Below are 13,302 nucleotides of genomic sequence, written 5' to 3'. Positions count from 1 at the left end.
TTAGGTGCCTAATTAAAAACAGAGTTCAACACATGCTGCACTGTCTTGCTAATAAATCTTGACAGCTCTGTAACATGATGGTTTGTATTTCAAATTGTTGCATATAAATGGAGATTTTTGATCTTCACCCAGCAGCTTGAAGTGAGTTGCATATTTGGTTTGAACTCCAGGACTGAGAAAGTGCAATTATTTCAAAAAGGATTATCTCCAATCAGATCGTATCTTAAATTTCCCTCAGTGAAGACAGAAGCCGTCCTTGCCACCAAGTTTCCAGAGCTCGTCTAGGAAAACAGAGGAGAAATTAGTTTCCTCGGCATTTGGGAAATTGAAGCGTAGGAAGAGTTGCTATTTTTCCGCTGCTGGCTTTCAAGTCCGAGATTTCCTAAGTTACTGGGTGTTAGAATCTAATTCTAAAGAAATCTGCTCCACGTGTTCGTTTTAACGGTCTTCTGGTTTGGTAAGTGCAAGTTTTCAGTTTTGATTTGGGGGACTGTTTTTTTGTTTTTTAATGAATAAATTCATCCCAAGAAAGTTCTGGAACATCTTACTTTAACTCTATGCCCTCCCACACACCCCCCTCCCCAGCCTTAAAAAAAAAAAAACAACAAAAAAACAGGGCAAATGGAAGAGAATAAATCTACTCTGTAGGGACATCATGTTTTCTCAGCCTTTGTATTTGAGGATATTTTTGTAATTTTAATGACTCCTTTGGCTCTGTCCTGTGCAGGCATAGAAATGAAACTTCTATAGTGATAGAATTATCCTTACTCTAGTTTATAAGCCAACATGGGATGCAGCAACTCTCCTATTCTGGGGCTGATGTAAGTGAGCAGTCTACACTGAGGTCACGAGAGGTACAAGAGACAACTCAAAACTCTTCCAAAGCTAACCCAGTTCTGAACTCCTCATCTATGACCAGCCTCCTGTCCTGGTCACTTTAAGCAAGGAGGGAGCACAGCCCAGAGTGACCTCTGGATCAGAACCTCCTGGGTTGCTATACTAAGCTCTGTCACTTTCTGGCTGTGAGGCCTTGGGCCAGTCGCTTAACCTCTCTGTGCCTGTGTTTCTTGGCCTATAAGAAGTACCTACTTCACAGGACTGTAACCAGGATTAAATGTGCTAATCCTGTAAAACTTGAAACAGTGCCTGGCACACAGGGAAAACATTCAGTAAGTGTTAGCTATCAACATTATAAAACCACCCACACGCCATACTTTTTTTTTTTTTTTCTAATGTGGCCACAGCATTAAAGTGTCAGATTCTTTGTACAACCAAAAATGGAAAGAAGAGTCAAGGCAGGGAAGGGGTTCTGGCGCTGTAACATCTAAGGCATAGTTCTCTTAAAAAAAAAAAAAAAATCACGATAGTAATCACACAATATTTAGCTAACTTAATTCCCAAACTGGGGTCATTAAAATTCTTGAAAATCTACCGAGCTTAAGCCAAATCAAAAAGAGAAACTTCCTACAGAATGCACATATTTAATTTTAAATTCCAAGTTTAAACCAGTGTTCAGAGCCTCAGTGTAGGCGGTGGGTGATTTCTCCACCTGGGGGTAGGTAAGGTGGCCCCGTTCTTTCTCAAACACCTTCACCACCATGGAACAGAAGGTCAAGGCGGGTTTCACCCCAAGTCTTGATAAGCCAACCCATGGGGTCCTCCAAGCACCTGTGAAGTTTGGGAGGCCTGATCAGAGCAAGAGCGAGCTGGATAATGGACTGGAAAAATAAACCCCCAAGAGTCTTAATCCCAGACTAAAACACGCAGGTCCGGAGCAGATGAACCGCACTTACTAACAATTTTCTTTTTTTTCCTGCAGCAGCAGGTGAAGCAGCAGAAAATTCCTGATTCCTGGCGGGTGGCAAGGTCAGCTCCGTGTGTCGCCACCCTGGTAGGCTCCTTCCTACCATGATCCCTGCAGCTCGGCCTGCTACTGTCTCATTCTGCCAAGGGTAAAAGACCTACGATCAAAATCCAAAGACTTAACGCAAATCTGCCCAGGCTCTGGGCTACCGGTTAGGCCACTAGCAACAGTGTGTTATCAACCGATTAAACCTATTAACGACTTGCTCAGACACAGCCAAGACCCCGGTTCCCCCACGGACCGCCACCCCTGACTCTCGGATTCAACCATCCGTGCCTCTAGCTTCTTAGTGCCTTCAAAATGTCTTCCCCTCTCTCCTATTATTCTCTGCTTCTGAGAACACGTTTTAACCAGTACGCGAACTGCAACTCTCCGGTTAATTATTATTTACACTCTTCTGCAGTCTGCGGCCTGACCGTCCGGACACAGCGGGACATAGATACAATGGGACACACCTCTGGCGAGGAGCTAGGCTCGGCTGAGCCCAGAGAACGAACTCCGGCCAGGGCGAGGGGTGCTCCCCGGGCACCGCATTTTAGGAAAAGCGTCGTGGGACAGGCGTTTCCTCCCGGTGTGGTCTGTCTCAAGTTAAAACGGCTGCCTTCAAAATAATTACGTCCACACATGTGCCCAGACATCCAGAATATCCTTCATCAATTAAAAAAACGAAGTAAGCAGATGGCCCTTAAAAGCCTTGGGTTTTGTCTTGTTTTTTCTTAGAGACACCCACTAAACCTGCGGCCCCGCCGGGCGCTGCTGGGGCAGCCCGGGACCGCGGCGCGGGGGGCGAGCCGCGGGGTCTGCACTTCGCTCCTCCCGCCACCCCGGTCCGCGGGGTGGCCGCCGCGGGCCCTGGGCCTCCCGGTCCCCGTCAGTCCGGCCCCTCGGTTCCGGTAGCTGGTAAGGGAAGACGACGAGGCTCCCCCGCCTCCCCCAAGTCCGGTCGCCCCGCGCCCCCCCCCTCCCCCCCGGGCGCAGGTCCCGCCCGAGGCTCCCCGGCTGCTGCGCTGCCCGCTGCAGGCGCGCGGCGAGCCTTTCCAGCGCGGCTTCGCTCTTTATTCCGCAGTTTTGAGTCCATCGAAAGGAACGTGGCAGGTGGAGCGCGGCCGCCTAGACACCGCGCGAATCCTCCAGTGGGGATTTCCGTATCTGCCCCAGGTGCTTCTAAAACCGCCTGACTCCGCCGATTCGGCGATTTTCCAGCCGGGTCCTCCCGACCCGGCCCCTAGCTTTCGGATCTTAGAAAACGCCAGGCTGCCTCCGGCCCCCGGCGGGTTCCCCCTGAAAAGACGTTCCTGCCCTCCCGGCCCCCAGATTGCTCATCCCTGGAGGAAGAGGGCAGGTGGTGGCAGAAGCAGGAACAACAAGGCACCCGACGGCACTGACACCCGGAGGGGCCCCCACGTGGCTGCCGGGCACGCGAGCGCACCCGCGCGCTCCTCTCCGCCCGGGGCGGGGGCAACCACAGGATCCCCACTGCGCGGATGGGAGCACTGAGGCTCAGCGCCACCAGCGAGCTGCCGGAGCCCGGACGCGAATCCAGACGTCGGACACCAGAGCCCGGCAACGGTGGGAAGCGTGACTGTCACGGCTGGCTAAACCTTGAGACTCGGGCAACTCCTGACAATAATAAAAACATTAAGGACAAAAGGGAGCGGGAGGGCAAGGCTGGGAAGAGAGGGATTTTAATCCGCGGGGTCAGCCCCCTTTTATCTTTCGCGGGGCCTGGGGGCGGGGGATGGGAGCAGGGAACGCGGGTTCGGTTCGACTCTCCCCTTTTGTTTCCCCGAAGTCCCGAGCATCTTGGGCCTGGAGGACTGCCTGCCGGCCACTCCAGAGTCACACTCGCGAGGGTTGGGGGCTCAGGACCAGAGAAGGGGTGTAGGCCGTTGGCCGGGCTCCTGGTTGGCGACCAAGTTTTTCCAAGGCCGGAGTCTGGACCCCCTGTCCATCCGCGCCTCACCGGAAGCTCGGTCAACCCAAAAGCTCACTCCAAAGACGAGTAGCTTTGGAAAGCGTTGGGCAGAGGTCGTGATTATGACCCCAAGGGCCGCACGCTGCCCCTCGGCAACCCGACCCCACAACCTGACCCGAAAAACGAAATTTTTTAAAGGCCCGACCTTCGGGAAAAGTACATTTCTCAATCAACGAACCCCTCACATTCTTTGCACCCCGACGTAGTGTAGGGCCGCGGACACACGCGTCCCGGCCCGCGCTCTCCCGGCACCCAGGCCCGGGAGGCGGAAACGAGCGAGCGGGGCCGGCGGCGCCCCGGAGCCTTCAAAGCCGCGCGCCGCTCCCGCCGGCTGCAGTGCGCGCCTTTGCCCGACAGGGACCAGCACCGCTCCACGCTCCGCGCCGCCCGCCCGGCTGCCGGGCGGAGGCGCCGGGCCACCCGCCCAGCTCGCCCTCCCGAGCCCAAGCTGCCCGCCAGCCAAGCGGGTCTGGCCGTCTTCGGGTTCCAGCCAGGAGTTCGACTGTAACAAAAAAGTTTACAGACGCCGTCGGTCTGTCCCACCCCCCTCCCCATCTGGGGAGCAGAAACCGCTCTGGAAGTTGGTCTAGGGTGGAGACCGTGACCGGCTGGGCGCAGAACGTCCCGGCGCTCCAGGAGGAAAAATAAAATACGAGTAGATCTGGATTGGTCGCTTTGGGAAACGGCCACAGTTAAGAGGGTCCAGTCGCTGACCACCCCCCTTTGATTAATTCTAGGGGCACCGCAGGCCACGGAGCTGCCAGACCTCCTCGGGAAGTTTCTATGGGTTGTGGCGAGTGGAGCCCCGAGCACCCGGTACCATGCCGGGGCGGGATTCCGGGCGCCGCCGCTGTATTCCTCTTTCTGCCCCACCCCGCCCCCCGGGGGTCGGAGGCTGTACCCCTGTCACTTCCCCGGCACATGCCACGTCTCCGTCCTCTGCGGGTCTGGATCGCGGCTGCCGCCCCTGCCCTTGGCCCTGCTGGGGAAACTCACCGGTACCAGGCGAGGCCCTTGTCGTAGCTGCGGTCGAAGAAGTGGGGCTCGGCGCCCACGGCGCGCACGTCGGGGTGCACGCGCAGGAACTCGAGCAGCGCCCGCGTGCCGCCCTTCTTCACGCCGATGATGATGGCCTGCGGCAGCTGCTTGCTCCCGGACCCACTGAAGAAGCTGGAGATGGGGCTGGGGGAGTCCGGCGTCTCGGGACTCTGCTCCTCCTGGCTCGCGGCGCCCTCGGCCGGCTCCCTGCCCGCAGCCAGCGGGGTGGCCGGCGCCGCCTGGAACGGCAGCCTGGGGGTAGTCCCGTCGGGACCCGGAGCCGGGGCCGGCGGGGCGTGGGCGGCGCGGGACCCCGAGCCCAGCAGCAGCAGCCCGGGCGCGGCGGCGCACGAGCCGGCGCACGAGTACAGGAACATGTAGAGCCAGATGCAGAGCATGGCGAAGAGCAGCGCGAGCTTCCTCCTCACCGGTGGCGGGGACGGCGGCGGCTGCGGCAGGAGCCGGCCGGGGACATCGAGGCAGGATCGGCCGCCGCTCAGGCGCTGCCCCATGCGCAGCCCGGGGGCGCGGCGAGGGACATGGCTCAGCACATGGCGCGGGGCCCGCCGGAGCTGTGAGCGCGGAGGGGGTTCCCTGGCCCGCAGGACGCCCGGGCGGGTCGGTTTATTGCCCCCGCGCGCCCGCGGCCGCCGCCGCCGCCGCCGCCGCTGCCGCTCTTCCCCAGGTGGCGGCGGCAGCTGTAGCGGTGGCGGCTTTTGACATGTTGCCCGGGAGGAGCTTCAACTGGAACGAAAGTCGGGGTGGCGGCAACTGCTGGCCCGAAGGGTGCTCCTGCTCGGGCAAGAGGACGCCGCGCCCCGGCTCCCCGGCCACTCCAGACGGTGCGCACGGCCGCTCGCCGGGGCTGCCTTCTCGAGGTCCTGCCCACTGAGCCTCGGGAGCGGCCCCGGCACTTCCCCGCGGAGGCTGCGAAGAACTGCGCAGGAAGAGAGCCGGAGACCGAGGTGGGGTGGGCGGGCCCAGCCTTCCGGACTGACGGCTCCGTCCACCTACCAGAAACCCGGAGCGCTCTGCAAATACAGGCGCTCCGCTGAGCGTTCGGCAGCCAACCGGCTCCCGGAACGTGGGGGTGTGGAAAGGGTTTGGGGCGGTGGAGAGAGGTCGGAGGTTGCTATTGGCTGCGGGGCAAGGGGCGGGCTCAGGGGGGCGGAGCCAGGAGCTGGTGACAGGAGCAGATGGTCGGAAGGATGCTGGATCGGCTGAGGGTTGGGAGAGGTCCGACCCCGCCAAGCGGTGCGGTCGTGCGCTCCGGCTCCCGCGCGCCTTTGCTCCCTCGCTGCCCTGGAGCCAGCCTTGGCGTGTAGTTGCCCTCGAGTCCCGACCCAGATGTCTTGCTGGCGGGCCCGAGGGGTGTGTGTGTGTGTGTGTGTGTGTGTGTGTGTGTGTGTGTTGTGCGGTAGGAAGGGGGTTGGAGGCGCGAGAGTCAGGCCAGAGATGCCTGCAGCCCCCCCCAAAGCGACCATCCCACGCCGGGGACCCGGAACAGGCACCGGTGTCGGAAGTTTAAGTGGAAAGTTTGTAAAAGGCTGTCAACTTTTTTAAAAAAGTTTTTCCTTCCTTTTTTTTTTTTTTTCCAGGAGTTGCTCTCTTTCGGGCTGCGAGCTAACTGAGATCAGTGTAAACTGTCCTCAAGAAAAATCTTCCCTCTGCTCCCTAACTGGCAGGAAAGGTCGGGGGAGCGAAGGAAGAAAATTAACTGTGAGGTAGAGTCTGGTGAAAGGCTTCGTGGTCGAAAAGGGAGTGTGAACGTCACGTGCAGAAAGTTTTGTCCGGATCTGAGTTTGTGGGGGGACCGTGGGTTTAAGAAAACGTTCTCTCTTACCCCTTTCCCTGAATAAACGTTAAGGCCAGCTTGCCATGCGCCTTCATCTAGGAGGCGGTTTGGTCTGCTGACCTGTTACACTAATTGTCAGGTGTTGTTTTCTCAACTTGGAGCAAATCGATCGCTGAGCTGCTCTTTATTTAAGCCCAAACCCAGTGGAAGCCGCTCCCCCCAGCAGCTCTGTTGTGCAAAGGGACCCTCGGGGCGCGGGAGCGGGGCTGTAAACCCTCGCTGCGGAAGCGAGGGCGAGGGGGGCCCAGCGCTGCCGCATTCTCGCCCCGGCGGCTGGAGTTCGGAAGCTCGGGATGTTCAAGTTCATCCCGGTCGTGTTCGGAAAGCTTTCAGTGCCTGCACACGCGGCTCCGGCGGGGCCAGCGGGCCTCCAACGCCCGGCTTCGCGCCTTTCCGGGACAGAACGTTCCTTCCGATTCCCACCCCAGCGCGGCCCCCGGGGCTGAGTGTCGCCCCCCGGGGTGACTCACCCGGAGCCGCCGCCCACGCTGCATTTCAGTGTCGGCGCAAACCTGCACTGCACAACTGACCTCCCTCCGCCCTGCTCGTCACCAGACACCAGACTTCGGCCGCCAGCCCCGCGCACTCTCGCTCCCGGAGTAAATGTCCCCAAGCGCCCCGAGTCCCCGCAGCCCCACTCCGGCTCCGGTTCCCGAGTGTCGGGAGCACACGGAAAACAACGACAACAACAAACAGACAAAGACACAGCCTGGCCTTAGCACCTCCGGCTCGAAAATGCGCCAGAGGGAGGCGGCGGTGACCCGAGAGGGTTCAGAGAACCCAGAGGCCGCCACGGGACCCACGCGCCCCAGCTGTGCCCCGGGCCACCTCTTTGTAACTAACTACCTTGAGCCCAAGACATTTTCGCACAAAACTGCCAGGGGGGGAGGGGGCGGCGGGGGGGGGGGAGTGTAATTTAGGTAGAGGATTTCCCTGCCTCTTTTTTTGGTTCGCAGGGAGGATTTCTTTCCAACTTTTCTTTTCCCCTGTCGCTGGGATGCTGTATTCTTCAGAAGTGACTTGTTGGCCTCATTTTAAATTTAATTAATCATTAATGTCTTTTGAACTCTTAAAACACGAGAATGCTCTTCTGAGCATCAGACCGACGGTTTATTTTGGAAATGCAAGAAGGAAAGGGTATCTCCAAAGGATGTGCCTTTCATGAATTCCTACTATTGGGGGGCTAGGAGCTAGGGGGTTGTGGAGTCGAAGATTTAGGGGAGAGAGCGGTAGTGCTCTGGCGAATTGTACCTCCCGGTGTGGCTAACTTCAGGCCTGGTTGGGTGCGAATCTTACAGCTTGTAAGTGTGCGTATGTTTTTAAGGATTTTCCTAATAAAAATGGTCTGTGTCCTGAGGGTTAGAGAAGTCGAGTGTAACAGAAAACAAGTAGGGAATTACAAATCAAGTCGCCGGATATATGGAGGGCTTTTTTTTTTTTTTTTTCCGGGGGTGAAGAGGGGGAGGGAGTGGAAGCAAAAACGTGGGCATCGGAAATTGCCCCGGGCGTTCCGCAGAGCTGAGCACCCCAGAGCCCGGTCGCCGCCCGCCTCCTCCCGGCGCGCCTTCAATCCGCCCCAGAACAATGGGGAAGTTCTCGCTGCTCCCGGCGCCCAGGGGTTTCTGCCGCCCGAGGTCGGCGGGTCATCTGCGGCCTGTGCAGCGCCGGGGCTGGGCTGTGAGGCGGCGGCGGAGCAGCTGGCCCCTTGGCCCTTCCGTCCACTTGGCTCGTGGGTCCGCCGGGCTCGGAACGCGCCCCGCCAAGTCCCCACGCCTGGGCTGCCGCTACAGGGTCCGCCTTTGGCCAACGCCGTCCCTCCCCCATCCTCCCCTACTGCGGACGCGGAACCCCAGTGTCACCCCGCACAGAGCTGGTGGCGAAGCTGACCGTGAACCCAGTTTGAACCCTGTCCTTAAACATTGCTCAGCAGTGCCGGGTCCCCCCACCCCCGAGCCGGGCCGGCCGCTAAAGCGCCGCCCCAAAACTGGAGAAAGGTTTACTTTTGGTGAGAGGATGCAAAATGTTTGCATTCGGAAATCCTAGAAAGGAGCCGGTTCCATTTGAGTAACCCTGTGAGGTTCATGTGGTATTTTGGTTGGTTGGTTTGGGATTACCTAATGGGGTGCTCACCTGGGACGGCGGGGGGGGGGGGTTGTTCTAAACTGGCAGCAAAGGGACAGGGCCGCCTTAGGGGGCCAGTCCCTTTTCCTCTTCCCCCGGGTCCGGCCGACGACCTGCCCTGCGACCCAGTCGGGTCATTCCCTGGCCCTAGAATTCCCCATCTGTAAAAGAGGGGACTTGAGCCCAAAGATCCCCGCGGTACTTTCCGCCTGAAGTTTCACCGATTCTGGCCTCGGGAAGGGAGGCGCCCGCAGCTGCTCGAGCCCGCTGCCAGCTCGGCCTCGTGACCCTCGGCCTCCTGGGTCGGTGCCCCAGCGCTGCTCCCAGCGGGGCCGTCACCGGAACCCGGGCCCTCCTCCGCTCCCCGGAGCCCCCGTCCCACCCCCGCACCCCAGCTAGGAGGCCTCCCGGGGCTTTGCAGCTGCAAGCTCGCTCCCCCTCCTCCCCGCGCGGCGGCCGGCGGGGGCCGCGCCTCCGATGCCCGCCCGCCAGGGGGCGCTCCGACAGCTGCGGGTGGCGGGAGGCGGGGATCGCTGGCTGCCGAGCGGACAGGGAAGGGGACTTCCCACCCCCGCTTGGGCTCCTGCGGCGCCTCCCGGCGCACCCCGGAGTCCTCGTGGCCTCCCAACTCTCCCGCGTGGTCTAGATGGCCGCATCATCCCCATGTCCCCCGGGGGTGGAGGGCGCCGCTCTCGGGGGGGGGGGGGGGGGGGGGGGGAGCCGCTGGCCAGGCGGAGGCGGGGCTCGAAATTCCCGGTGAGGCGGCTGGAGGGCTTCCCCAGGGCAAGGAAGCGCTTCCCACCGCTGCGCTCCCCCTGCACCGAAGGGAGCGCGCGTGCAGGCCCAGTGTGGGTAGGACCCGCCGGCCCACGCAGGGGTGCGCGGTCAGCTCCGCGGGGCAGGAAGGGCCCTCTGCAAATCACAGGAGGCAGGTGACTGCTCTGATCTTACAGATAAAAGAAGCTTGATGCCCAGACTGGTTCGGTGACTTGTATCCAGAGGCGTCAAGGCTGTGCTCTGATTCCACTTCGCACCTTGCCCAGAGCCCGTTAGTTTCCTTGCCCTCAGCCAAACTGGGGTGTGGGGGGGCAGGGAATGGTGGGGAGACCGAGGGAGAGGTACTTACGCCAAGGTCCCTCTTGGCTGGGCCATCAAAGGCTGGCTGCGTCCCTTCCTGGAAGTCATGGGGAAGTCCTCTCCACACTATCGCCAGGCCCTGGCATGGCCGTCCCCTTCACCTCTTCAGACCTGGCCATTACTAGTGCTCAGGCAGCGCTCCGTTCCTGTGTGTCCTCCGCTCCTCCAGCATCTCTGGAAGTTACCTAGTCCTTTTATTACCCAGTCTCGGAATGTGCCCTGTCTTTCCTGCCAGGGCCCCAAATGGGATACACCAGACCTGGGCTCCTGTTCCTAAACTGGTTGCCAACCCGCGTATTGGCTTGTGTGGCTTTGAGTAAGTTACACAATCCTCTGAGCCCCAGTAACATTGTCTGTCATTGTGCTCCTGCCCAGCAAATGCCTTCGGCCCCTCTCTTCCTCCATTTGTACCCTGCGGGCAACGGAACCCTCCAAGGCCAATCCTGTCTTCCACCTTCCTGGCTAGAGCCCAGGGTGCTGGAGGAAATCATGCCACAGAGGTGACAGGACCTAACTAATTGTCCCTCCGCAAACCTACTATGGTCTCATTAACGCTCCTGCAACTCCCATAAGTGTCTCCAGGAGGCCCCCTTTGCCAAGAGACAGTCTTTCTCTGAGCTTCTTTGAGAACATAGATGCTAACAGAGGATCGTCTACACCTTCTCACCACCAAACCTCCACACTAACACCCACCCCAATCCCCCTTCTTCCCTCTTGTCACAATGGAGGAAGCCGGCAGGCAGCCCAGCACAGAGGGACCCCATCACTGCTCTGGAACTCGTCATTCCTGGGTCAAGGATGTCTCTTTCCCATCTCCCCCAACTCATCAGCTCCTCATGTGGTGGACACTGATGGGACCCCTTCCATGACTGCAGAGAACTGTACACAGCAGCTTGCTGGGCTGAATGGCCTACTCCTTCCCAGGGTGGCCCCATCCAGTGACCCGTGCAGAGGTAGAGGTCTGGCCATCCCAGCACCCCCCCCCTGCCCCCCAGCCACCTCTGGAGGGCTAGCCCAGCCCTGGAGCTTCCTGTGGGGCAGGCAAAGCAGGTTGGGCCTGCATCACAGCTGAACTTGTCACTTTGCCCAGGCCTGCTCCCCCAGTTTCCTTCTCCATCTCATGGTTTGTGAGTTCAAGCCCCACATCGGGCTCCAATCAGCTCGGAACCTGCTTGGGATTCCCTCTCTCTCTCTCTCTCTCTCTCTCAATAAATGAATGAACAAAAAAAGATTTTAATAAAATAAAACTAAGGAATTATTGAAGTAATAAATATATATCTTTATCCCTGGGACTATGATTTCCTAAAAGATACCTCTAAAGTTAAGAAAATAAAATATGTGCATTTGGAATCATTTTTTAAAATTTTTTTGTTTTATTTTATTTATTTTTGAGAGAGAGAGACAGCATGAACAGGGGAGGGGCAGAGAGAGAGGGAGACACAGAATCGGAAACAGGCTTCAGGCTCCGAGCTGTCAGCACAGAGCCCGACGCGGGGCTGGAACTCACAGACCGTGAGATCGTGACCTGAGCCGAAGTCGGACGCTGAACCGACTGAGCCACCCAGGCGCCCCTGGAATCATTTTTTGAAAGTATGCCCTTTATTTATAGAGACGATATTTATTCACTTCCTGCTCTGAAACATGGGTAAACTGGCACACTTCTACTGTTTTCACCCCTGTAACTATAAAAAAATTAACTATTGTATACTTTATTTTACTTTATCAAGGTTGATAATATTGACACTTTTTTTTTTAAAGTTTATTCATTTTGAGAGAGAGAGAGAGAGTGGGGGAAGGACAGAGAGAGAAGGAGAGAATCCCAAGCAGGCTCCAAGCTGTCCGTGCAGAGCCCAATTTGGGGTTCGAATCCACGAACTGTGACATTATGACCTGAGCTGAAGTCTGACGCTTAACTGACTGAGCCATCCAGGCACCCTTGCTTTTATTTTTATGTGATTCAACAGAGCCAAGAAATCTGAGAGCTTCATTTCTGGTACCTATTTTTAGTTGATTGGGATTCATGGAATAAATGGCCATTGTGGATGCTGTTTGAAAGCATTCAAGGATGCTGTGCCTTCGACACCTTGAGAATGTCTGCCTATTGCCTTTTTAGACTTGAGGAAAATTTTGGCTGGGTATAAAATTCTTTCAGTTACACGTTTGTTTGTTTGTTTGTTTTCCACTTAGAATGTTATAGTTGTTCTGCTTTCTCCTGGCACAGGGTTTTGCTAGGTCATTCTTGGATGGCATCCATTCTGCACTTCAACATCTCCTGAGTACTCTACCTCAATCACTGTCTATGTTTTATTCAACGTCTCTACTTTTTTAAAAACTGTTTATCGGCATACCTTCATTGTCTAGTTTTTCTCCCTGAGCTCGTGCTCCTCAAGGATATCAGCTGATAATAGGTAGCCGGGGAAGGATGAGTTTACAGGATGTTTATGAGGGAGTGCCCTTGGGACCACAGAAGGAAGGGGGTGAAGGAAGCAGGCTTGGGCAGAGGTTGAGAAGTCCTGTTGTGCTGCAGGCACAACACCCTTTGCTGACCCCACAGGAAACTCTGGAGCTCAGATTGCCCTCCAGAGATATCTGAGACTGGCCGGGATGACCAGACTTCTGCCCCTTCAGAAGGAAAGCTGGCTTACCTAAAAACATCAAATCTCTTCTTTGACCCCATTTATTTTTCAGAGGAATTGCATTAGTAATTTTTCTCTTGTAATTTCTTGAGAGGTCAGGGAATGATTATTCTGACTCCTCACTTTTCTTTTAAATGAATCGGCTTTATTTTTTAGAGCAGTTTTGGGTCAATGGAAAAGTTGAACGGAAAATACAGACCTCCCATTTATCTCCTCAAGCACCGTTTCCACCCATATTTCTGCCCAATATTAATATCTTGTGTTAATGCAGTACAGTGGTTACCACTGATGAGCCAATATGGGCATTATTATTATGTAAAGTCCATAGTTTACATTAGGGTATAACATACTTTGTGTTACACACTCGGTAAGTTTTCAGAAATGCGTGTCACCATTATAGCCACACAGAAAATTTCACTGCCCTAAACACATCCATCTACTTGTCCCTCTCTCCTCTCAAGCTCCTGGTAATCACCGATCTTTTTGCTGTCTCCATTTTTGCCTTTTTCAGAATATCATATAGTTGGATTTCAGAATATCATATAGTGTTGCTGTTTTACATTCGATTCTTTCACTTAGCAATGTGCATTTAAGATTTCTCCATGTCTTTTCATGGCTTCATAGCTCATTTCTTTTTTTTTTTTTTAATTTTTTTTTCAACGTTTATTTATTTTTG

The 13,302-nt window shown here is 56.4% G+C and overlaps 1 protein-coding gene across 1 annotated transcript in view; it reads right to left on the bottom strand.

The window, feature by feature from the left end:
• LOC122484982 (heparan sulfate glucosamine 3-O-sulfotransferase 3B1) overlaps nucleotides 1-5,870 on the bottom strand; it is a 40,245-nt gene extending 34,375 nt beyond the window's left edge. The window contains exon 1 of the mRNA XM_043583167.1: nucleotides 4,836-5,870. Coding sequence (XP_043439102.1) covers nucleotides 4,836-5,389 — 554 coding nt within the window. The 5' untranslated portion in view covers nucleotides 5,390-5,870. The remainder of the gene's footprint in view (nucleotides 1-4,835) is intronic.
• Nucleotides 5,871-13,302: the final 7,432 nt, after the last annotated feature.

This window comes from Prionailurus bengalensis, chromosome E1, assembly GCF_016509475.1.
Source record: "Prionailurus bengalensis isolate Pbe53 chromosome E1, Fcat_Pben_1.1_paternal_pri, whole genome shotgun sequence".
NCBI lineage: Eukaryota > Metazoa > Chordata > Mammalia > Carnivora > Felidae > Prionailurus > Prionailurus bengalensis.
Note: the sequence above shows the minus strand (reverse complement) of the source record. Positions and strands in the feature narration are given on the sequence as shown.